General features: G+C 41.8%; 1 protein-coding gene across 1 annotated transcript in view; it reads right to left on the minus strand.

Annotated features, from left to right (window-relative positions):
* LOC122552938 (zinc finger protein 292-like) overlaps positions 1-23,592 on the minus strand; it is a 208,923-nt gene that overhangs the window by 96,994 nt on the left and 88,337 nt on the right. The window contains exon 3 of the mRNA XM_043696213.2: positions 5,789-5,867. Within this exon, the coding sequence (XP_043552148.2) occupies positions 5,789-5,867 (79 nt within the window). The remainder of the gene's footprint in view (positions 1-5,788; positions 5,868-23,592) is intronic.

Below are 23,592 nucleotides of genomic sequence, written 5' to 3' on the forward strand. Positions count from 1 at the left end.
AGAAGGTCAGGTGGAATGGAATACAGGAGAACTTAGCTGTCTGGATACAGAATTGGCTGGCCAACAGAAGACAATGAGTGGTAGTAGAAGGAAAATATTCTGCCTGGAAGTCAGTGGTGAGTGGTGTTCCACAGGGCTCTGTCCTTGGGCCTCTACTGTTTGTAATTTTTATTAATGACTTGGATGAGGAGATTGAAGGATGGGTCAGCAAGTTTGCAGACGACAAAGGTTGGAGGTGTCGTTAACAGTATAGAGGACTGTTGTAGGCTGCAGCGAGATATTGACAGGATGCAGAGATGGGCTGAGAGGTGGCAGATGGAGTTCAACCTGGATAAATGCGAGGTGATGCATTTTGGAAAGTCAAATTTGAAAGCTGAGTACAGGATTAAGGATAGGATTCTTGGCAGTGTGGAGGAACAGAGGGATCTTTGTGTGCAGGTACATAGATCCCTTAAAATGGCCACCCAAGTGGACAGGGTTGCTAAGAAAGCATATGGTGTTTTGGCTTTCATTAACAGGGGGATTGAGTTTAAGAGTCGTGAGATCTTGTTGCAGCTCTATAAAACTTTGGCTAGACCGCACTTGGAATACTGTGTCCAGTTCTGGTTGCCCTATTATAGGAAAGTTGTGGATGCTTTGGAGAGGGTTCAGAGGAGGTTTACCAGGATGCTGCCTGGACTAGAGGGCTTATCTAATGAGGAGAGGTTGACTGAGCTCAGACGTTTTTCATTGGAGAAAAGGAGGAGGAGAGGGGACCTAATTGAGGTATACAAGATAGTGAGAGGCATAGATAGAGTCAATAGCCAGAGACTATTTCCTAGGGCAGAAATGGCTAACACGAGGGATCATAGTTTTTAAGCTGGTTGGAGGAAAGTATAGAGGGGATGTCAGAGGCGGGTTCTTTACACATAGTAGGTGAGCACTTTGGTGATAGCAACCACAATTTGTTTATGTTTACTTTAGTGATGGAAGGGGATAGGTATATACCACAGGGCAAGAGTTATTGCTGGGTAAGAGGCAATTATGATGCGATTAGGCAAGATCTAGGATGCATTGAATGGGGATGGGCACAACTGAAATATGGAACTTGTCCAAGGAACAGCTACTGTGTGCCCTTAAGTGGAAGAGTGGAAGTGGTCGAGTGAGGGAGCTGTGGTTGACTAAAAAAACTTGAATCTCTTGTCAAGAGGAAGGAGGCGGCTTGTGTTAGGATGACACATGAAGGGCGCTTACATGTTACAAATTAGTCAGGAAAGACCTAAAAGAGAGAGCACTACGAAGAGCCAGGAGGAGATAGGATCAAGGAAATCCCTAAAGCTATCTATTGATAGGTATATCAAGAATAAAAAGAATGACTAGCGAAAGATTAGGGCCAATCAAGGATAGGAGTGGGAAGTTGCGCGTGGAGTCGGAGAAGATAGGCGAAGCGCTAAATGAATATTTTCATCCGTATTCACACAGGAAATAGACAATGTTGTTGAGGAGTATACAGAGATACTGGCTACGAGACGAGATGGGATGGAGGTTAACAAGGACGAGGTGCTAGCAATTCTGGAAAGTGTGAAAATAGGTAAATCCCCTGGGCTGGATGGGATTTGTCCTAGAGTTCTTTGAGAAGCCAGGGAGGAGACTGTAGAGCCTTGGTTTTGATCTTTATGTCATCACTGTCTACAGGAATAGTGCCAGAAGAGTGGAGGATAGCAAATGTTCAAGATGAGGAATAGAGACAACCCTGGTAATTATAGACCAGTCAGCCTTACTTCAGTTGTGGGAAATGTTGGAAAAGGTTATGAGAGATAGGATTTATCATTGAGAGGAATAAGTTGATTAGGGATAGTCAACACGGTTTTGTGAAGGGTAGATTTTGCCTCTCAAACCTTATTGAGTTCTTTGAGAAGGCAACCAAACAGGTGGGGGAGGGTAAAGGGTGTATATTGGTTTCAGTAAACTGTTTGATACGGTTCCTCACATATTGCCCAACATACTGAGGCATGGGATTGAGGGTGGTTTCGCAGTTTGGATCAGAAATTGGCTAGCTGAAAGATGACAGAAGGTGGTGGTTGATGGGAAATATTCATCCTGGAGTTCAGTTACTAGTGGTGTACCTCAAGGATATGTTTTGGGGCAAGTGCTGTTTGTCACTTTTACAAATGATGTGGATGACAGCATAGACAGATGGATTAGTAAATTTGTGGAGTTGTGGACAGTGCTGAAAGATGTTGCAGGTTACAAAAGGGACATAGATAAGCTGCAGAGCTGGGCTGACAGGTGGCAAATGGAGTTTAATGCAAAAAAGTGTGCGGTGATTCACTTTGGAAGGAGCAACAGGAATTAAAGAGTACTGGGCTAATGGCAAGCTTCTTCGTAAATGAGCAGGGACATCTCAGAGTCCATGTACATAGATCCCTGCCACCCAGGTTGATAGGTTGTTAAGAAGGCATATGGTGTGTTAGCTTTTATTGGTAGAGGGATTGAGTTTCAGAGCCATGAGTTCATTTTGCAGCAGTACAAACTCTCGTGCGGGCCACTTGGAGTATTGTGTATAATCTGGTCACCGCATGATGGGAAGGATGTGGAAGCTTTGGAAAGAGTTCAGAGGTGGTTTGCTAGGATGTTGCCTGGTATGGAGGGAGCGTCTTATGAGGATTGGCTGAGGGACTGGAAGCTTTTTTTTGTTAGAGAGAAGGTTGAGGTGACTTAATTGAAACATATAAAGATAATCAGAAGGTTTGATAGGGTGGATAGAGAGAGCCTTTTTCCTTGGATGGTGGTGGCTAGCACGAGGGGACATAGCTTTAAATTGAGGGATGACAGATATAGGACAGATGTCAGAGGGAGTTTCTTTACTCAGATGTGTAGGGGCATGGAATGTACTGCCTGCAACAGTAGTAGACTCATCAGCTTTGAGGGCATTTAAATGGTCATTGGAGAAACAGATGGATGAAAATGGAATAGTTTAGGAGAGATAGGCTTCAGATTGGTTTCACAGCTCAGCGCAACATAGAGGGCTAACAAGGTCTGTACTGCACTGCAATGTTCTATGTATGACACTGAGTAGCAGCAGCGTGCACTCTCTCCAAGATGCACTGCAGAAATTCATGCAAGATCCTTAGACAGCATCTTCTAAACCCACAACCGCATGCATCTAGAAGAACAAGCTGCAGACACGGTCAAACTACTACCTGCAAGCTCCCCTCCAAGCCACTTGCTATCCTAACTTGGAAATATATCACTGCTTCTTCACGGTCACTGGGTCAAAATCCTGGAGTTCCCTCCAAGGACATTGTGGGTCAACCTGCAGCATATGGATTGCGGTAGGGCAGGGCAGCAGCACACTACCACATTCTCAAGGCCAGCTGGAGACAGGTAATAAATGCTGTCCACGTCCAATGAGTGAATAAAAGAAAGTTCCTCCTTGGTAAATTACTTGACTTCAGTTGCATTAAGAGATTGGAAATGCCTCACTGTGAAAGTGATTCTTAATTCTCTTAAGATTCTGCTGTGCACTGATATGTTGCACCACTCCACACCTCTAAAGCCAGTCCATTGACTACTGTTCCACCCGCAGCAGAATGGGTGAATGTAAAATCTAAAGCCTCATTGATTGACAGGCTAGATACTGGTCATCAGCAAATTCAAAATGCTGACATTATGCTCCCAGCTGCATTTCCTTAACCAAGTGCTACCTAAATCTCTAGAAGATCTCGATGGCAAAATAAACCAGATAAGCATCAGTAAGTCAGCCATCATTGGTTGTGTTTTGGATACCATTCAGTCGCTGCTTTAAAGAACAAACTATGGAGAATTAGATGCAGACTTACCCACTGAATGCAGCTTAAACACATTTCACTTCAAATCAATGGAATGAGTATGAATGCAATCCTTTGAAAGTGTAAGGCTTATTTTTGACTGAAAACAACTGCTCTGTGAAAATAATGTAATGGTAGGATCAAAAATGATCTCCACAAACCAGACTATTAAGGGTTAATTGGACATGACAATGAGCAATTGAAGTAAAGTGGAAAAGTATGTGGAAACAGCCATAATACAAAACAGCCTGTTTTGATTGAAAAGTAACCATGTGACACTAAATTGTCGGTGAGAATAGTCCTTTTAGGTCAACACACAGAGCCACCTGGAGATGTTTTCCTATATAATGGAAAGCCTGGAAAAGCGCTGAAGGTACCATGAAATTATGATACATCATGTAATCTTAGGTTCAGAATATTAGCAATATCAGGGGACTTTGCCCCATTCATTGGATTTCACTTCAGGCTGGAATTTGCAACTGTAAGAAGGCAGTCAGTCTTGTTGTCAACTTAGCACATGCACTATTTGCTGCTGGATTTCAAGTCAGACCGGGGTTTGCAAATGGTGCCAGGATCAGAGTTATAGTCAAAAAAGCTGTACAACAAGGAAGTAGACCCTTCAGTCCAAGTCATCCATGCCGACCAGATATCCTAAATTAATCTAGGCCCATTTGCCAGTATTTGGCCCATACATCTCTGAGCATTGACATAGAGCAGGGTACAACAGGCAGAAGGCAGTGAGACTCGTTATTATACATTTGTTGCTAATAAATGTACTAATGTGCTTTAAAACAAAGCACAATTGCCTTCTTGTAATCATTTTGATCAGACTTTGAAAAACCTGTTATTATGCACTTTCAGTCTAACAATACAAGTAGAAGATGTGACATGGCTCTTATATAAAATACTTTGTGCCAGTCTTCAAAGCAATAGGGCGATATTCACGCAGATATCTTTGGTCAAGGAGGAACAGCATGAAGTACTGGGTAACGAAAACAGATAGGGAAGATATTACAGGGTTTAAGCTATCTATTTCATGTCTTTATAAGTAGATAAATCATTAATCCTGAATAAAAAAAACCCAGCTTAAAAAGAAGCAAGCATTAAATAACAATATACAGGCCAGTCTAACTATCCTACTTGGTGGGCAATTTGCAAAAAAAAAAATTCAGAGTGATAACAAACATCACGTCTACAAAGGATGAGGAGAAATCTTGCGGAAAAAAACTATACTCTTGCCCATTTTAAAAAATATGATTCTTACAACAATCAAAGTTGCTCTTATTCAACACAGAAGGGTCAAGAAAATTCTAAGAATTTTCAACAATCGTCAGGGCAAAAGCTAAGCTAACTTATCGCTGGAATTTTATATTTCAGATTGTTATGCACATTAACTCCAACCCACAAACTCCTGTCATGTAATATCTTGCATCTGCTGCCTCAGCACAAGCTTCTGTTTTTTGTCTTTTGCCATTCTCCTCCATTGTCACCATATAGAGTTATCACATTTCTAATATTTCCGAAGAAAGGTAATGTCCTGAAACGTTAACTCTTCCTCTCCAAATAGCTTCTGCCAAACGTGCTCCTTTTATCCAGCATTTTGTGTATTTATTTTGTATGATTGTTTTGCTGTAATTCTAAGTTGTTGCTGAATGAGTAACAGCAGCTTGGCAAAGTGTTTAACATTGGAGCGCAAAGCTATCTGCACAAACTGAAAGTAACATTGATTCAAGCCTTTAGACTAATAAAAAACATTAAGCATTGGGAAACCAAAGAATGCTTAGGAGCAATTAACTGCTCAAAATATTTCTCTTGAAATCAAAAGTAAAGTTGTTTTCACTCATGCTCATCATGCGACAAATTTATATTTTAGGGATAGATGGATGTAAACTAGACTCAATAGTAATAGCTGGGGTAAAGATGTGTCAGATTGTTTGACGATTCACACTTACTTTCACCCTTGATGGAGCTCAACTTACCTGCACACAAACCTGAAACTGTTCCCACAGTGTCCCTGGTACTTCATCAGGCAAGCAAAGCAAAAGCTCTGTACAACTCCTGAAAAGGATAAATGTTGTAAATATTATTTCAAATACATTTCATGTAACTATTTATTGTGGCAAACTGACCTTTATACTAAAGTCAGCTCTGTACAGAGTGTGATCAGACCTTTACAGGTGTTCCAAAAAAATGACAATGTAATAAAAATCCTAATTATCAAATCTTACAGTAACAATCCAAAAAGTACACAAGTTTAAATACATTACTAATTCAAAAGTTGTTTATACAAATAAAGCATTAAATTATTATACAAATACAAGCATTAAATTATTAAATTCATTCTCACTGATACTTAAATGAAAAGCATTAATCGTTCAATAACTTGAAAGGAAAAATGATGTCATCAGAATCAGATTGTACTGTATAACTTGCTACAGATACAAGTAATCATGCTGCACTAACATAATAAAAACACCTGACAGTAAGAACAAAGTTTCCATAATGGTGTAGGATGTAAGGACATATCAGCACAAAACCAATGTCATCAATGCCTGATGCACTGGCCAGTGGGGTTCAGCACTATCTTGTACAGACCAGTTATTTCTGTTAAAAAGTTCTTAGAGTAATCTTGGAGAGAGAACTATTTTTGATTAATAGTAATCAAAAGGCAGTTATACCATAAAGTCATAGTCCCCTAGATTTGCAGGATTAGCTTAAGCTCATAAATCACTATGTAGCCTTTTGTTTAATTATCAAAAGTGTTAAACATTCAACAAAATTGAACAAAAAGTAGTATATTCGCAAGCTAAAGGCACTGTAACTGAACCAACTGGTGTAATGGTGTATCAGAAACAAATACATCATATTTTTGACATTCTGCTGACAGTTACGTGTGAAAAAGCATTTCCAGTGTGATAAAGGTGAATAAATCTTTAATAAAATTGGCTGTATTTTGGCCATTCAATTCTTTGTGCTTCTGTTAATGCTGTGACAAACTATCTGCAGTCTCCATGCTCAGATTCTCTTCTGGACAGTTTTCAAAATTTTAGTTTTCAAAACACCTATGAATTTAGTTTTTGCCACTGTTACTTGAATGGATTTTTGATTTTACAATATTCTGCATAAAATTTATTAATTTCTTCCTGTAGTTTTTTGATAAATCATTTTATATCCTCTGGTTAAATGACTCGAATCGAATTAGATGAAGTTAACAAAATGCACAATAGCCAGTTGCAGTTTGAATTCAAAAGTGGATAAAAATAAACACTGGGCATTATTCGTAACAGAGGAACACACAATTCTAGCAGCCAAAATGGTACATGAGCCAAGAATAATGCCTCTCATAGCACTTAAACTTTAATTACTGACTCCAACAAACTGTGATATCATGATTTCCACTTTATAAGGACGAGTATCATGGTGACACCAGCTACATATTGTTCACAGTCAATTGCTTTGATTCATGACCAGACCTATAGATAAATCAGTTATAGGATCTGAAATTACTTCAGGTCACTATTGCTACTTTTTCAAAACAAAAATCAAAATATGGATGACACTAACAGAGTTATATCTATTGCCTAAACCCACCCTCCCTGAAAGTGTGCAGATGGATCTTCATTGATTTCCAAACTTCTTGCAGAGATGAGGAAACTAATGATAATAGACAAAACATTTTGGTTTAAATGGCAACAAGGCATTATTTCCCATTACTGCGTTCCATGCCAGAAATGTTTGGCATGCAAGTCTCAGGAAAACACATTTCAATATGATAATCTTCCATAAACAAGATGTTTTGAGACGATTTGTAGCTCAGGTTGAGGTTCTGGATGTAAGTTTGCTCACTGAGCTGGAAGGCTTGTTTTCAGACATTTTGTCACCATACTAGGTAACATCATCAGTGAGCCTCCAGTGAAGTGCTGGTGTTATGTCCTGCTTTCTATTTGTGTCTTAGTTTCTTCTAATTGGTGATGTCATTTCCCTGTTCCTTTTCTCAGGGGGTGGTAAATGGGGTCCAAATCAATGTGCTTATTGATAGAGTTCAGAAATGACATCAACCCAAGGAAACTTAGACAAATGGAAAGCTGGACTAACACCAGGGCTTCACATGAGGCTTACTGACTATGTTACGGGAGGCTTACTTAGTATGGTGATGAAATGTCTAAAAATGAACCTTCCAGCTCAGCAAGCAAACTTTCATCCAGAACAAAATGGATATTACGTTGTGTCAGATACAGATACTTGTAATTTCTTTTCTAGTGACAACCACTTGTCACCAAAAGTGACCAGTTCAAAAGCACAGTTCTTGAAACATTCTCAAGCTTCGTAGATCTGAAAATACAATATAAAAGATAGGTAAGATTTGAAAAGCATTACAAGAACTAAACAGCTCAATGATTTATCTTCACTATAGCTGACATACATTGTCCTGATTGCAAAAATATTGGAACACATACTGACTTATTTAAAATTGCACTCCAACTTACAGTAGAGGTTTACGTGATAGGATTACACATGATAGAAGCTTTAAAGACAGCACAATATTTTTGAGCAGTTCAGTATTGTTGCACGTTTCTCTCTAAATCAACAGATACATGAAGCTAGGGTAAAGTCATAATTCTCCTCAGGCACATTATTTGGCTATCTGAATGCAGACAGACAAGTATTTAGATACAGTTTCCTCGCTAAGAATAACTAGATTGTGAACGAGGAACAATCATACTTCAGCATGAACAAAAAAAGTCTTTTTAAAAAAAAAAATTAGCAACCAGAGTAGGAATGAAAATAAGTTCATGATTGTGCCCTAATCTAGGTTTACCTTAATATTTTAGAGGCAGCTTTTACTTTTGGGGAGGATAATTTATAACAGTAAGGTAATTACACTGTCCTTTAGGACCTGTCAGAACAACTCAAGTAAGACAGTTCAAAAGGTAATCTTTGTTTAATTAATGCAGGTCAGGGCTGAGTGTGAAACTAGAAACATTGGAGCCATTTTTCATGAGGTCCTTAGTAGAGAGATGTCCCAGTTGTCTTCATAAAAAGGGTAAAATAAGTTATTGTTTTAAATAAGCCAATAGCAATTTTGTAAACAAAGGAGTTTCTTGGTGGAATCAGTAAATCGAGGAGAAATATTCTGTTTTCAGTAGAAATTTAAAATATCCAGGTGGGCCTCAATCAAAGATTTAGTTACAAGGCAAGGTATATGAATTTTTACTTGAAATATCCCATGTACACCGTGGTGATCAGTTGCAGGGAATTGCCCTTTTGTCTAGCGATTACCTGCATGCATGTTTATACAGGTAGTCAGCAATTTAGTTTGGAACAAAGAGTCGTAATTTATTGACGGTCAAGGGAATGAAAGAGATAAACGTTAGCAGGGCCTGTACCTTAAACGGAGGAAAAAAACTAACCTGCTCATTCACTTGGGGGGGGATTGGTGGTGGGTGTTCTGCTTAATTTGACAGAGCATGAAAGAGACTAGAAGATTAGAGACTAGAGTCTACCAGGAAAAATGGAACAGGCATGAGTCCTGAAGAAGGGTTACACCCGAAAAATCAACTTCTCCACTTCCCGATGCTGCCAAGCTGTTTGTGTTCTTCCAGTCTCCTGCCTATTTTGGATTCCAGCATCTGCAGTTTTTTTTTGTCTCTAAGTATGGAACAGCTATGCATGAAATTAGGGCTTTTTATTTGTTCATGTGATGTGGCTGTTAGTAGTCAGGTTAGCATTTATTGCCCTTCCCTAATTACTCAAGTTATTGCCTTCAGTAATTGAAATCCTGGGATCATGGGTACATCAGTGCTGTTCAGGAGCGAGTTCCAGGATTCTGAACTTTTGATACAGTGAAGGCAGGGCAGAAGTCAGGATTGTCTGGCTTGGCAAAGGGACTTGCAGGTGGTGATACTACTACCACTCCCGCTTTTTCCAATTCTGAGGCTTACAAGTCTTAGGTTTAGAAAATGTTGACAAGGGAGTTTAGGTAAATTGATTTAATGAGCCTTGCAGATTAGAGACTGCTATTACAGTCAGTGAGTGAGTGAGTGAGCGAGCGAGCGAGCGAGCGAGGTGAGTCGGTGATAGACTGTTGTAACAACATCCTTATTGGCTTAACCCTCTAAAATTTGCATAGGTTCAAAAATACATGAAAAGCATGCTGAGACATGACATAATTGAAGTGAGTTGCAGCAAATGGAGATCACCCATAGTGATGGCACCCAACAACTGTGTGGACTATCAAAGTCAACGCAGTTATGAAATTTGATTTGCATCTTATTCCATGTGTGGGAGACTGCATCAAGGAGCTGGAACAGCAACTCATTTCTACACTGGATTTACTCAGAAGATATTGACAGGTACACTTATCTGAAAGATCAAGGAAATTTCAGCATTCATGACACTAAATGAACTTTATCAATTGAAAATATCTGGTGTGAAGAATGCACCAACCACATTTCAAAGACTAACTAATTAGGTCATTTTGGGATTACACAATTGTGTCATGTTTGTAGATGACCTGATAATTTTTAGTCACACATGGAAGCAACATTTGGAGCATCTATCAGAATTGTTTGATCGATTTCAGGAGGCAGGGTTGTCGATAAACCTGGCTTGGTCAAGTACGTGTGAGTGTGTGATGGGGTATAAGCCTGTGTATAAGGGTATAAGGGTGCGTATGTGGGAGTGCGGGGTGGGGGCAGGGTGGATGTGCGCGCGTATGAGAACAAGCTTATGTATGAAAAGGGACAGACAGAATACGTAGGTGTTTGGGTGTGCGTAGGTGTGCATGCTACCATTGGGTGACCACCCTCCAAGGCGGACTTCAGGACAAGCAACAACACAGAGTGGCCAAGCAAAGGATAATAGCCAAGTTCGGTACCCATGGCTCGATCAGGACTTTGGGTCACACTACAGATGACCCCATTGCACCATACACACACACTCTCTTATGGACACTTGCACTCCCCCCACTCATATCCACGCACGCTTATATCCCATGAGACACACACATACTTGATCATGCTTACACAAACGCTTTCATGTGCACTCAACCCACACGCATGCACACTGTCTCTCTTGCATGCGCACAGGGAGGTTTATGGGGCGAATTTGTATTTGCAGAATTACATTTTATTTTGCTCAAAAACTACACAAATCCATGCAAGATTCTTTAAGTCCCACTTTAGAAATAGAACCAGTCTGACTCAACATTGGGATACAGATAGATTTTAACTTCACACCTGTAAGGCACTGCCTGAGCAGAGATGGTACCCATTGTTAGAAAAGCTAAAGCCATCTTGAGAATGTAACTTAAAAGGAACTCCTGGATTTATATATAAAAGAACTGAAACTAGCATATCCTATTCTAAAAGATGAAAGACAATCTAAATTTGTTTAATATATCTTTACAGCTCCATGACACTATAACCCTTTTGCTATAAATTTGATTTTATACTCCATAACCACCTGAAAGAGCAGCACTTCAAAAGCTCGTGCTTCCAAGTAAATCTGTTGGACGATAACCTAGTGTTGTGATTTTTAACTTTGCATACTCCAGTCCAACATCAGTGCCTCCATATCATGGCTCAAGATTGGCATATGTAAGAGTAGATATACCATGCCATAAGATTGCAGACAGTGGTTGAATATAGTTCTGAAGGACCACAGGGCCTCATTGATACCCAGACTAGAGTTGGTAGATCTATTCAAAATCTGTCCCATTTAGCACGTGATCATGCTATACAACATGAAAGATATCCTCACGGTAAAGGCAGTAGTTTATCTTCATAAGGACTGTGTGGTGGTTACTCCTGTTATTGAATTGGTGAAGGTTCAGTAGGTTTTGCCTCTGCTGACAATCCAATCTAGCAGCTTTAGTTCCTTTACAACTGTGCTAGCTAGATCAGAAGGGCTGCTCGCAAACAAGTTGGGTGATGGACAGTGTTCTGGTTGAGTGAACTCATTGTGCTCTTGCTACGCATCATGCTTCTTCCAATTTGTGTTCAACATGGAGCAATATGATTCATCAGCCAAGGGAGGAAAGATTAGGGTTGGGTCGGCAGGAAAGGAGGAGATGGCAAGGAGTACATGTCCTCAATCAGAAGTTTGACCCAATGTCATGAAATGTGGGATTCAGAGTTAATGGAGGACTTTGATGGCAATTCTCTCTTGCTTGCATACCACTAAGGGATTCCATCCTGCCAACGTAATAAGACACACCCAGCGACAGTGATGGTCCGACCTGGGACCCAAAGAATCATGCATCACACAGAGGGCGAGACAGAGCAGTGGGGAAAGGGTGTTGACAGAGACAGCCTATTGCTTGACTAGTCTGCAGAGAAGATACAAATAAAAAAAAAGGACTTTGCAAGGTCAACAGGGCTGGTCTTGACATTGTTGAGTGCTTAGGTTTAATTAGTCTTAGGCTTCATAATGGTTTGCTACAGAATGGCTTGCCAGGTAATTTCAGTGACTAGGAGAAAGTGAGGACTCCAGATTCTGGAGATCAGAGTCAAACATGTGGTGCTGGAAAAGCACAGCAGGATAGGCAGCAGCCAAGGAACAGGAGAACCGACCTTCCGGGCATAAGCCCTTCATCAGGGATTGTGGGCTGGGTGTTGGAGAAGGGGACTGAAAGATAAGTGGGAGGGGTGGAAGAGGTAGCTGATAAAGCGATAGGTAGATGCAGGTGGGGGTGATGATCTGTCTGAGCAGAGGGTGGAGTGGATAGTCAGGAAGGAAGATGGACAGGTAGGACAGTTCAAAAAGGATGGTGCTGAGTTGGAGGGTTGGATCTGGTTAAATCGATGTTGATGCGATGTGGTTGGAGGGTCCAAAGTCAGAAAATGAGGCATTCTTCCTCCAGATGTCAGATGACTAGGATTTGGTAATGGAGGCAGCCCAAAAGTTGCATGTCCTTGATGGAGTAGAAGGCAGAGGTGAAGTGAAGTGATGTGCCACAAGTGGGGAGGTTGTTTGGTGAGTTTTATTCAGAGAGGTTCTTTACAATGTTCCTCGAGTTGACGTCCAATTTCCCTAGCATACAGAAGACTAGATCAAGAGCAATTGACACAGCAGATGAGGTAGGAGAAAGTGAGGACTGCAGATGCTGGAGACCAGAGTTGAAAAGCGTGGTGCTGGAAAACACAGCAGGCCAGGCAGCATCCGAAGAGCAGGAGAATGAGGCTGGTGTGCCAAGCGAGCTGAGTTAAAAAGGTGGGGTGGGGGTGAGGCAAGGAGGGGCACTGGGAATACGATAGGTGGAAGGAGGTGAGGGTGAGGGTGATAGGCCAGAGAGGGGGTGGTCGCAGAGAGGTCAGGAAGATGATTGCAAGTCAAGAGAGTGGTGCTGAATCCAGGGGTTGGGACTGAGATAAGGTGGGGGGAGGGGAAATGAGGAAGCTGCAGAAATCGACATTCATCCAGTGTGGTTAGAGGGTTCCTAGGTGGAAGATGAAGCGCTCTTCCTCCAGGCGTTGTGTGGCCAGGGTCTGGCGATGGAGGCGGCTAAGGACCTGCATGTCCTTGGCGGAGTGGGAGGGGGAGTTAAAAGTGTTCAGCAAAGGGGCGGTTGATGCAGGTGTCCCAGAGGTGTTCCCTGAAACATTCCACAAGTAGGGCGGCCCGTCTCCCCAATGTAGAGGAGACCACATCGGGTGCAGCGGATACAGTAAAAGTTGTATGTGGAGGTGCAGGTGAATTTGCGACGGATATGGAAGGATCCATTGGGGCCTTGGATGGAGGTGAGGGGGGAGGTGTGGGCACAAGTTTTACACTTCTTGCAGTTGCAGGGGAAGGTGCCGGGAATGGAGGTTGGGTTGGTGGGAGGTGTGGACCTGAGGGAGTCACGGAGGGAATGGTCTCTCCGGAACGCTGATAGGGAAATATATCCCTGGTGGTGGGGTCTGTTTGGGAGGTGGCAGAAATAACGAAGGATGATACGATGTATCCGGAGGTTGGTGGGGTGGAAGGCGAGGACCAGTGGGATTCTGTCCTGGGGGCGATTGGAGGGGCGGGGTTCAAGGCCAGAGGTGCAGGAAGTGGAGGAGAACATCATCGACCATGTTGGAGAGGAAATTGCGGTCTTTTAAGGAGGCCATTTGGGTTGTGCGGTAGTGGAATTGGTCCTCCTGGGTAGATGAGATGTTTGGATATGTAAGGATCCTTTGGGGCTTGGATGGAGAGGAGTGGGAATCAAGTATGGGCACAGGCTTTACACCTTTTGTGGTGGCAAGGGAAGGCATTGGAAGTGGAGGGTGGGTTGGTGGAGGGCATGTACCTAATGAAGGAGTTGCAGAGGGAATGGTCTCTGCAGAATGCTGATGGGGTGGGAAGGGAAATATCTCTCTGGTAACAGGGTCTGACAGTAGGTGACAGAAATAGCGGAAGATGGTGGTGGGGTGGAAGGTGAGGACCGGTGGGAGATTCCATCCTTGTCGCAGGTAGATGGATGGGCTTCAAGGACAGAGGTGCACTAAGTTGAGGTAGAGATGTACTGGAGGGCATTATTGATCATGTGGGGAGGTGCAATCCAGATAGCTGTCAAAGAGTTGGTGGGTTTGAAGTAGATATCCACGTTGAGTTGGTCACCAGAAATGGAGATCGCGGGGTCCAAGAAGGGGAGGGATATGTCACAGATGGTCTCAGTGAACTGGAGGTCAAGTGGAAGGTGTTTGTGAAGCTGATGAACTGTTCAACTTAGTCACGGGAGCACAAAGTGGCTCCGATACACACAGTCATCAACATAGTGGAGGAAAAGGTGGGGAATAGTGCCAGTGTAACTACAGAAGATGGACTGTTACAGATGTTATGTGGATGTGGGTGAACTGCACCTCAGTCTTAAAAGCTAGCAGAACTACCTGACAACACCAAGTGTTCTGGATAAAGGTAACAATGTAGCACTTGGTCAAAAGCTAGATTAGCTGATTGCCTGGAAACGACAAAACAAATTTGAATTATACCAGTTTAAATTATACCCTGAAAGATACCAAATTCCAATCAAGTTTGAATTTAGTATTTTGATAATCTTAAACGTCAATAACACAATCAAATTCTTTGGGGGTAAAAGCCCAGGGAAAATTGAATAGTTGGAAGGAGAACACCTCCATCCAAAGCCCCAAAAGGATCCTTCCACATCCAGCAGAGATCTTCCTGCATATCTAAACACTTCATCTACTGTGTCCATTGCTCTCTATGCGGTCTGCTCTACACTGGAGAGCCTGGACGACAGACTTCTGCAGATCGGAGTTATTGGAGGAATACTAGAGAGGTTATGGTAGGGGATATTAACTTTCCAAACGTAGACTGGGACTGGCATAGTGTTAAGGGGGTTGGAGGAATTTGTTAAGTGTGTACAAGAAAATTTTCTGACTCTCAATGTGGATGCACCAGTATAGAAGGTGTAAACGTGATGTACTCTAGGGAAATAAGGCAGGCGACTGAGGTATCAGTGGGGGAAGCACTTTTTGGCCAATGACCATAATACTATTGGTGTTAAAATAACGATGAGAAAAAAAGGATAGATCAAATCTAAAAGTAAAAGTTTAAATTGGAGGCTGGTCAATTATGACAGCATTAACCAAGAACTTTGAAAAGTTGAACGGGGGCATTTGTTCGCAGGTAAAAAAGGGACAGCTATAACATGAGAAGCCTTCAAAAATGAGATAACAAGAATATCTTCCTATTACGATGAAGGGCAAGGTTGGCAGATGGAGGGAATGCTGGAGGATGAGAGAAATTGTGGTTTTTAGATTAGATTAGATTAGATACAGTGTGGAAATAGGCCCTTCGGCCCAACAAGTCCACACTGACCCGCTGAAGCATAACCCACCCATTCCCGTACATTTATCCCTTTACCTAACACGACGGGCAATTTTAGCATGGCCAATTCACCTGACCTGCACATCTTTGGACTGTGGGAGGAAACCGGAGCACCCGGAGGAAACCCACGCAGACACGGGGAGAACGTGCAAACTCCACACAGTCAGTCAGTCGCCTGAGGTGGGAATTGAACCCGGATCTCTGGCGCTGAGGCAGCAGTGCTAACCACTGTGCCACCGTGCCGCCCACTTGGTCAAGCAAAAGGAAGCATATGTCAGGTTTAGACAGCCCATGGACTGAGTAAATCCCTAGAAGTGCATAAAGGCAGGAGGAGTATACTTCAGAGGGCAAAAAGGGGACACAAGATAGCTTGTAGGCAAACAGGGTTACAGAGAATCCAAAGGGATTCTCCAAATACATTAAGGACAAATGGGTAACTAGGGAGAGAATAAGACCCCTTAAAAGATCAATAATGTCACGTATGTGGAACTGCAGGAGATGGGGGAAAGATATTAAATGAGTCTTTTACATCAGTGTGTTTGCTGTGGAAGATATGGAAGACAGACAACATGGGGAAACAAATAGCAACATCTTGAAAAATGTCCAGATTACAGAGATGGCGGTGTTGGATAACTTAAAACAAAGGTGGATAAATCCCCAGGACCAGTCCAGATGTATCTTACAACTCTGTGGAAGCTGGGCCCCTTGCTGAGACATCTGTATCAACAGCCACAGGTGAGGTGTTGGAGAGACTAGAGGTTGGCTAACATGGTGGCACTATTTAAGAAAAGTTGTAAGGAAAAGGCGGGGAACAACAGACTTTGCGAACCTGATATCAGTGGAGGGCACGTTGTTGGAGGGAATTCCAAGGAACACTATTTGCATGTTTTTGCAAAGGCAAAGACTGATTAGGAATAGTCAACATGGTTTTGTGCATGGGAAATCATGTCTCACTATTTCTTCAAAAAACTCAATCAAGTTAATGAACAGGACTGAAGAGGGCACAGCAATGGGCGTGATCTAGAAGTACTTCAGGAAGGCATTCAACAAGATTCCACACGGTAGACTGGTTAGCAAGATTAGATCACATGGAATACGGAACTCTCTCAAAAAGGTAGAAAACAGACAGTGGTGGTGGAAGGCTGCTATTCAAACTGGAGGCCAATGACCAATGGAGTGCCACAAGTAGCAGTGCTGGGGTCACTGCTTTTCGTCATTTATATAAATGATTTGGACGAGAACATCAGAGGTATAGTTACTAAGTTTGCAGATGACACAAAAACTGGAAGTGTATGGACAGCAAAGAAAGTTACCTCCGAATACAACAGAATCTTGATCAGATGAGTAAATGCTGAAAAAGCACAGCAGGTCTGGCAGCATCCAAGAAGCAGGAGAATCGACGTTTTGGGCATAAGCCCTTCTTCAGGAATGAAGAAGGTGTGCCAAGCAGGCTAAGATAAAAGGTAGGGAGGAGGGACTTGGGGGAGGGGCGTTGGGAATGCGATAGGTGGAAGGAGGTTAAGGTGTGGGTGATAGGCCGGAGAGGAGGTGGGGCGGAGAGGTCGGGATGATGATTGCAGGTCAAGGCGGCAGTGCTGAGTCTGAGGATTGGGACTGGGAATTCATACACTAAACAAACTTCAGTCCCAATCCTCGGACTCAGCACCACCTTCTTGACCTGCAATCTTCTTCCCAATGTCTCCGCCCCACCCCCTCTCCGGCCTATCACCCTCACCTAATCTCCTTCCACCTATCGCATTCCCAACGCCCCTCCCCCAAGTCCCTCCTCCCTCCCTTTTATCTTAGCCTGCTTGGCACACCTTCCTCATTCCTGAAGAAGGGCTTATGCCCGAAACATCGATTCTCCTGCTACTTGGATGCTGCCTGACCTGCTGCGCTTTTCCAGCAACACATGTTTCAGCTCTGATCTCCAGCATCTGCAGTCCTCACTTTCTCCCAGATGGGTTAAAGGGCTGAGGAGTGGCAGATGGAATTAAATTTAGGTAAATGTGGGGTATTTTGGTACGGCAAATTAAAGCAGGACATATACACTTAATGGTAAGATCCTGGGGAGTGTTGCTCAGAGGCCTTGGAGTCCAGGCTCATAGTGGAATTTTAGGTCAAGAGGACTGTTTTTTTTAAAAAAAAAAGTGTTTGGTAAGCTTGCCTTTATTGGTCACAGTATTGAGTACTGGAGTTGGGAGGTCATGTTTGCAGCTGTATAGAACATTAGTTAGGCTACCTTTGAAATACTGTGTGCAATTCTTGTTTCCCTGCTATAGGAAGGATATTGTGAAACTTGAGGGTTCAGAAAATGTTCAAGGATGTTGGAAGGTTTGAGCTATAGGGAGAGGTTGAATACTCCAGGGCTATTCTCCCTGGAGCATTAGCAGCTGAGGAGTGACCTTACAGAGGTTTATAAAATAATGAGGGGCATAGATAGGGGAAAACAAAGTTGTTTCTTTAGGGTGGGGGTTTCCAAAATTAGAGCACTTAGGTTTAAGATGGAGGAGAAAGATATAAAAGGGACCCAAGGGGCAACATTTTCATGCAGAGAATGGGGTGTATGGCATGAGCTGCTGGAGGAAGTGATGGAGGGTGATACAATTACAGCATTTAAAATGCACTGGGATGGGTATTATGAATATGAAGGGTTGAGAGATAATCAGCCAAATGCTGGCAAATGGGGCAAAAGTAATGTAGGATCTCTGTTCGGCATGGACAAGTTGGACTGAAGGGTCTGTTTCCGTGCTGCATAGCTCCATGACTAACTCTATGAACGGAGACTCGTATGGGTGTAATGACCCCCCCCCCCCCTCCATACAATACTATTTTGTGATTCAAAGAATTTACACCCAAAGTATTGAACTGTTTTTAGAGGCTGATGGATCTGGTGTTAATTTAAAATTTAATTCCATATTTAATTAAGTACATTCACTCTTCTCATGCTTTCTAACACTGACATATGAAGGCAGTAAGATATCTATTTTCAGTGGGCTTTTGAGCTCATTTCAAGAATCAAAACTCTGTAGATAAAAAGGGAATCTGAACATGTAATGCTAACAGTCCACTCACAGGAATTAAGGAAATTGAATTACTAAGAGTCTAAATGGGAGTAAGCCTCGCTACACCATTCCACAAGATTATGGCAGATCCCTCCAAGACTCAACTCATCTTTCATGTTCGCTCCTCAATAACACAAATAAATCTACTCATGCAGGGCTATGCCAAGCCTTGGTCAGGTCTGCCCACTCAATGCTTGCACTGAAATCTTTGTGCTATATTAATCCGTTCAACTGTGATTGTCGTCACTCAGCTCGAGAAGGAGACTGTACATACATGGTTCCTGACCACACAAGATAAGAAATAGGAGCAGAAGTCTATCCTGTCATTCTACAAGATCATGGCTCATCTGCCCCAGGCCCCTCAACACCTTAGTATCACAGAAATCTTTTTACCTCCTGAGTATTTTGCGATCAAACCTCCACAAATCTCTGGGGTAGAGAATTGCAGACATTTGGTACTGTCAGAAGAAAGTCCTCCATATTATAATTTAAAAACTCTTCCCTTATTCTGCAACTGCCCCCCAAGTTCAAGATTCCTCCATTAGCAGAAACATTTCTCAAATTTACCCTGATAAGAATTTACAGCCCCCTTTAATCCCTTAAACTCTAATAAATGAAGGCCAACACATTTAGCTGCTTCTTGATAAGTCAACTTCTTTATCCCAGGAATCAACTAAGTGAACTGCCTTCAATGCCAATATACCCTGTCTTAAATAGAGGGATAAAACTATGCACAGTACTTACTAACACCCTCTCATAACATGACTTATAGAGCTTTACAGTCAGAAGTCTACAGAATGGAAACAGGCTCTTCAGCCCAACTAGTCTCATTTGCCAGCATTTGGTCCATATCCCAAAACACCTTTCCCTTTCATGTGTTTCCCTTCAGTATGGAAACAGGCCATTTGGCCCAACAAGACCTTCCAAAGTGTAACCCATCTAGACACATTCCCTTACCTACATTTACACCTGACTAATGCAGCTAACACTATGGGCAATTTAACTTGGCTAATTCACCTGTCCAGCACATTTTGGATTGTGAGAGGAAACCGGAGCATACCAAAGCAGACACAGGGGAATGTGCAAACTCCACACAGTCGCCCGAGGTGGGAATCGAGCCCGGGGCCCTGGCACTGTGAGGCAGCAGTGTTAACCACTGAGCCACTATGCTGCCCAATGTAACCTAAATGTTTTTAAATGACAGAATTGAACTCTCCTCCACCACTACCTCTCGCAGCCTGTTCCAGACTCTCAGCACCCTCTCGAAAAAAAATTACCCCTCTGGACTCTTAGATCTCTTCCCCCTCACCTTAAACCTATGCTCTCTAGTTTTAGGCTCTCTTACCATGGGGACAAACTTTCAGCTATCTACCTTATTTACGCCTCTCATGATGTTATAGATCTCTATAAAGGTCACTCTCAGTCTCCTACATTCTAGGGAAAAAAAGAGTCCCAGCCTATCCAACCCCTCCTTATAACTCAAATCTTCCAGACCAGGTTGCATCCTACTAAGTCTTTTCTGCACTCTTTCTAGTTTACTAATTTCCTTTCTATAGTAGGGTGACCAGAACTGCATGCAGTACTCCAAATGTAGCCTCACCAACATCTTGTACAGCCTGCAACAAGAGTTCTGTAATTCAATGCTAGGACAGATTTTCTAGTTTTAAATGCCAAACTCCAAATTCCTTGCAATAAGAACAGGGACTAGGATCCTAGCAAAAAAGCTGAATAGGATGGTCACAAGGACTTTAATACTTGGAATGCAAGTAACCCTATTGGTAGCTTCACTAGGTTGACACACCATTTTCAGGAATGCCTGGTGTTGTTCTCTATATGCCCTCCTGTAGTCTCTACTGCCCCCTCATGTAGCCATGCTGTATCAGCCTTATTTTACCATGCACTTCCAAGTATCTGCAATCTCAAACTTAACAATGAACTCTTAAACCTTAGCAGCTCTCAAGGTCAGGCGAATTGGCCTTGAATTTCCTGTCATCTGCCTCCCTTGAAGGAGGTGTTACATTAGCCTTTTTTCTTTTTCCAGTCGTCTGGGATCCCTCGCTCACTCCAGTGATTCCTGAAGGATAACCAATTCTTCCACAAGCTATTTCCTTTGGAACCCTGGGTGTAATCCATTTGATCTGAGTGATTTATCCATTTTCAGACCTTTCAACTGCCCCAGCACCTTAGTGATGGCCACTGCACTCACGTCTGCCCCCAACTCTGGAGGTTCTGATGTGTTACTAGTATCTTCCACCATGAAGATTGACGTAAAGTACCTTTTGAATTCTTGAACCATTTAATAAAAGGCAAAAAAAAAGGGAGAGGTTTAGCAACATCTTGGGAGAGAAAGACAAAAAAAACTCTTTAGTAAAGAGTCATATCAGACTTGAAATGTTAACTTTGTTTCTTTATCAGACCAGAAACTCAAAATAAGAGCAAAGTAAACTTTAAATAAAAGTCTGTTCAGAGGGAATATATAGGAATTAAAGGAGCATACAACTTAAAAGCAGAAGTTAGTCCAGGGAGAGAAGGAGAAACTGCTCAAGGAATCAGATTCATTAAAAGTACAGTTGGTCAATATTGGACTCTTACACGGAAATGTTGAAGGAAAAAAGGTTCTCCACATTTTTACTATCTAACACTATGTCCAACACAGACATCCTTTAAGTAAAATACTACTATAAATGCAGGAATTTCCTTTGAGTCTTTGAATAAAAATCTGTAAGAAACTGTTTGCTGTTTAAAAGTATAAATTTTACATTTCTTTGCTTAAAAAAGCACACATACCAACATTCAGCTCATATAATCAGTATTTAACCAGCCATCAATTCTGAACTTCATTTTGTTAGGGTGCACTAACATCTGTGCTTAATAAAGCAATATTTCACATCTTCTCTTATTGCTTTGAAAAAGATCCAAACCATGTTGAAACAATCAAGACATCATCGATATTGTTGAGTAATTGTTTTTTTTTTAAAAAAAACCAAACATTCCATGCTGCAAAGGACTAAATTAAAGATTACGATGCTCGGCAACAATTTTCTACTAACAAAGTTAACAAGAAGTAAAATCACTGAAAAACAACATGGTTCAAACCAAAATTTAAGAAAAAAAAAAGGAGGTAACAAAAAAAAGTTACTATTAACATCAACTAGTTTCCAAGAGTATTATCAGATTGTGAACAGCAACATAAGCAACTCAAATCATATTTCAAAAAGCCAAACTGTTCCAGAATAACATGCAATTTAAATACCTAACTTGGGCCATAAATTGAGGGGTAGACCACAGTTTCTAACTCACAATGTCATTTTTACTTCAATCACGTGACAAAGAAAACAGTAACTCAAAATGGACTTTATACATGAATTTCTTACGGAATAGTGCAGTTCTCAATTGCTACAAAACGTACCCAAGCTGAAAAGACTGCACTGCACATGCCGATTCATCTGTTACATACCAGCTTAGGAAAGCATTGGAGATAAACTGACAATTGTGATCTTCAAATAGAAAATGCTGGAATTGCAGGCCAGGTCAGTAAAAAGCCACATTAATCTTTATGGCATAATCTTTGTGCAGGGGTATCAAAAATGATTACGCCTTGAAATGTCAAATATTTATTTCTCAGTATTAACTGGCACATAAAAACAAAAGTTTGTTGGAACGTTCTAATTTCAGAATCTCCAGTTTCCCCAACCAATCCCCAAACCACTTGTGATCCTGGAAGGATCTGTTGCTCCAGTCTGAAATCAGATGTAGTCAACGCATTAATGATTAATTCATACTCCGGTTTATTTTGATAACACTAGAACCATTGGTCATGGCGAGACAAAATATGCTGTTTAAAAAATTAAGACTTGCGTGACAAGTGGGATAATCAAATTTCTCCAATTTGACAATGTTGAATTTAATTTAGAAAGATGCTTAACAGTTTGTTCTGTGCTGTGGACGTATTAAAATCTTCAATGAGTTGCTTATCTCACAAATTAGAACCATTTTCTTTACAGAAAAAGACGACTGAGAGGATTCACATCTTTTGGATTTCCACTGATCAGAAGCTGAACTGGACTAGCCGCATTGACATTGTGGCTACAAGAACAAGTTAGAGGCTGGAAACGTTACATCAAGAACTCACCTCTCAACTTAATGCACAAATCAAGGGTGTGATGGAATACTCTCCACTGAGCTTGAAAATGCACCTCCAACACAAGTATCTAGACAGTTTTCAAGGGAAGCCACCTTACATGATTGGCAACTCATCATCTCTTTCAATATTCACTCCCTTCTTCACTGAAGTACAGTAGCAGCAGAGTGCACCATGTGCAAGATACACTACAATAAACTTACCAAAGCTCCTGAGACAGCAGCTTCCAAACCTGCAATTTTTGACATTTAGAAGGACAAGATAAATGGAGTACACCACCACCTGCAAGTTCCCCAAGCTATAATCATCTGGACTTAGAGCCATATCACCATTTCTTCTGTGAAGACTTTCTGAAAATCTTAGGATTCACTCATTCGAGCAGCAGAGCAAGTGTACCTACACAACACAGACTGCAGCAGTTCAAGGAGACCGCTCACCACTATGCTGAAGGTCATATGGGGATGGATAATACCTGCTAGTCTAGTCAGCCATGCCCAGATCCCATAATGGATTAAAAATAAGTCAACTAACCACTCAAACCTGGAAATTAAGCCTCCAGAGGCCTGGATCTATTGATGAATCTATTTTTGAAGTACAGGAACATAGAAAGTAGATGGAGTTGGCTATTCGGCCCTTCAAAGTCCTGTGTAATCATTCAATATGACCATGGCTAATCATGCAATCTCAGCATCTCATTCCCGCTTTCTCTCCATAACCCTTGATCCTTTAGCTGCAGGGGCCATGTCCAGCTCCCTCTTCA

This window comes from Chiloscyllium plagiosum, unplaced genomic scaffold, assembly GCF_037043375.1.
Source record: "Chiloscyllium plagiosum isolate Xiang-an unplaced genomic scaffold, Cpla_swu_hap1 HiC_scaffold_10, whole genome shotgun sequence".
Lineage (NCBI taxonomy): Eukaryota > Metazoa > Chordata > Chondrichthyes > Orectolobiformes > Hemiscylliidae > Chiloscyllium > Chiloscyllium plagiosum.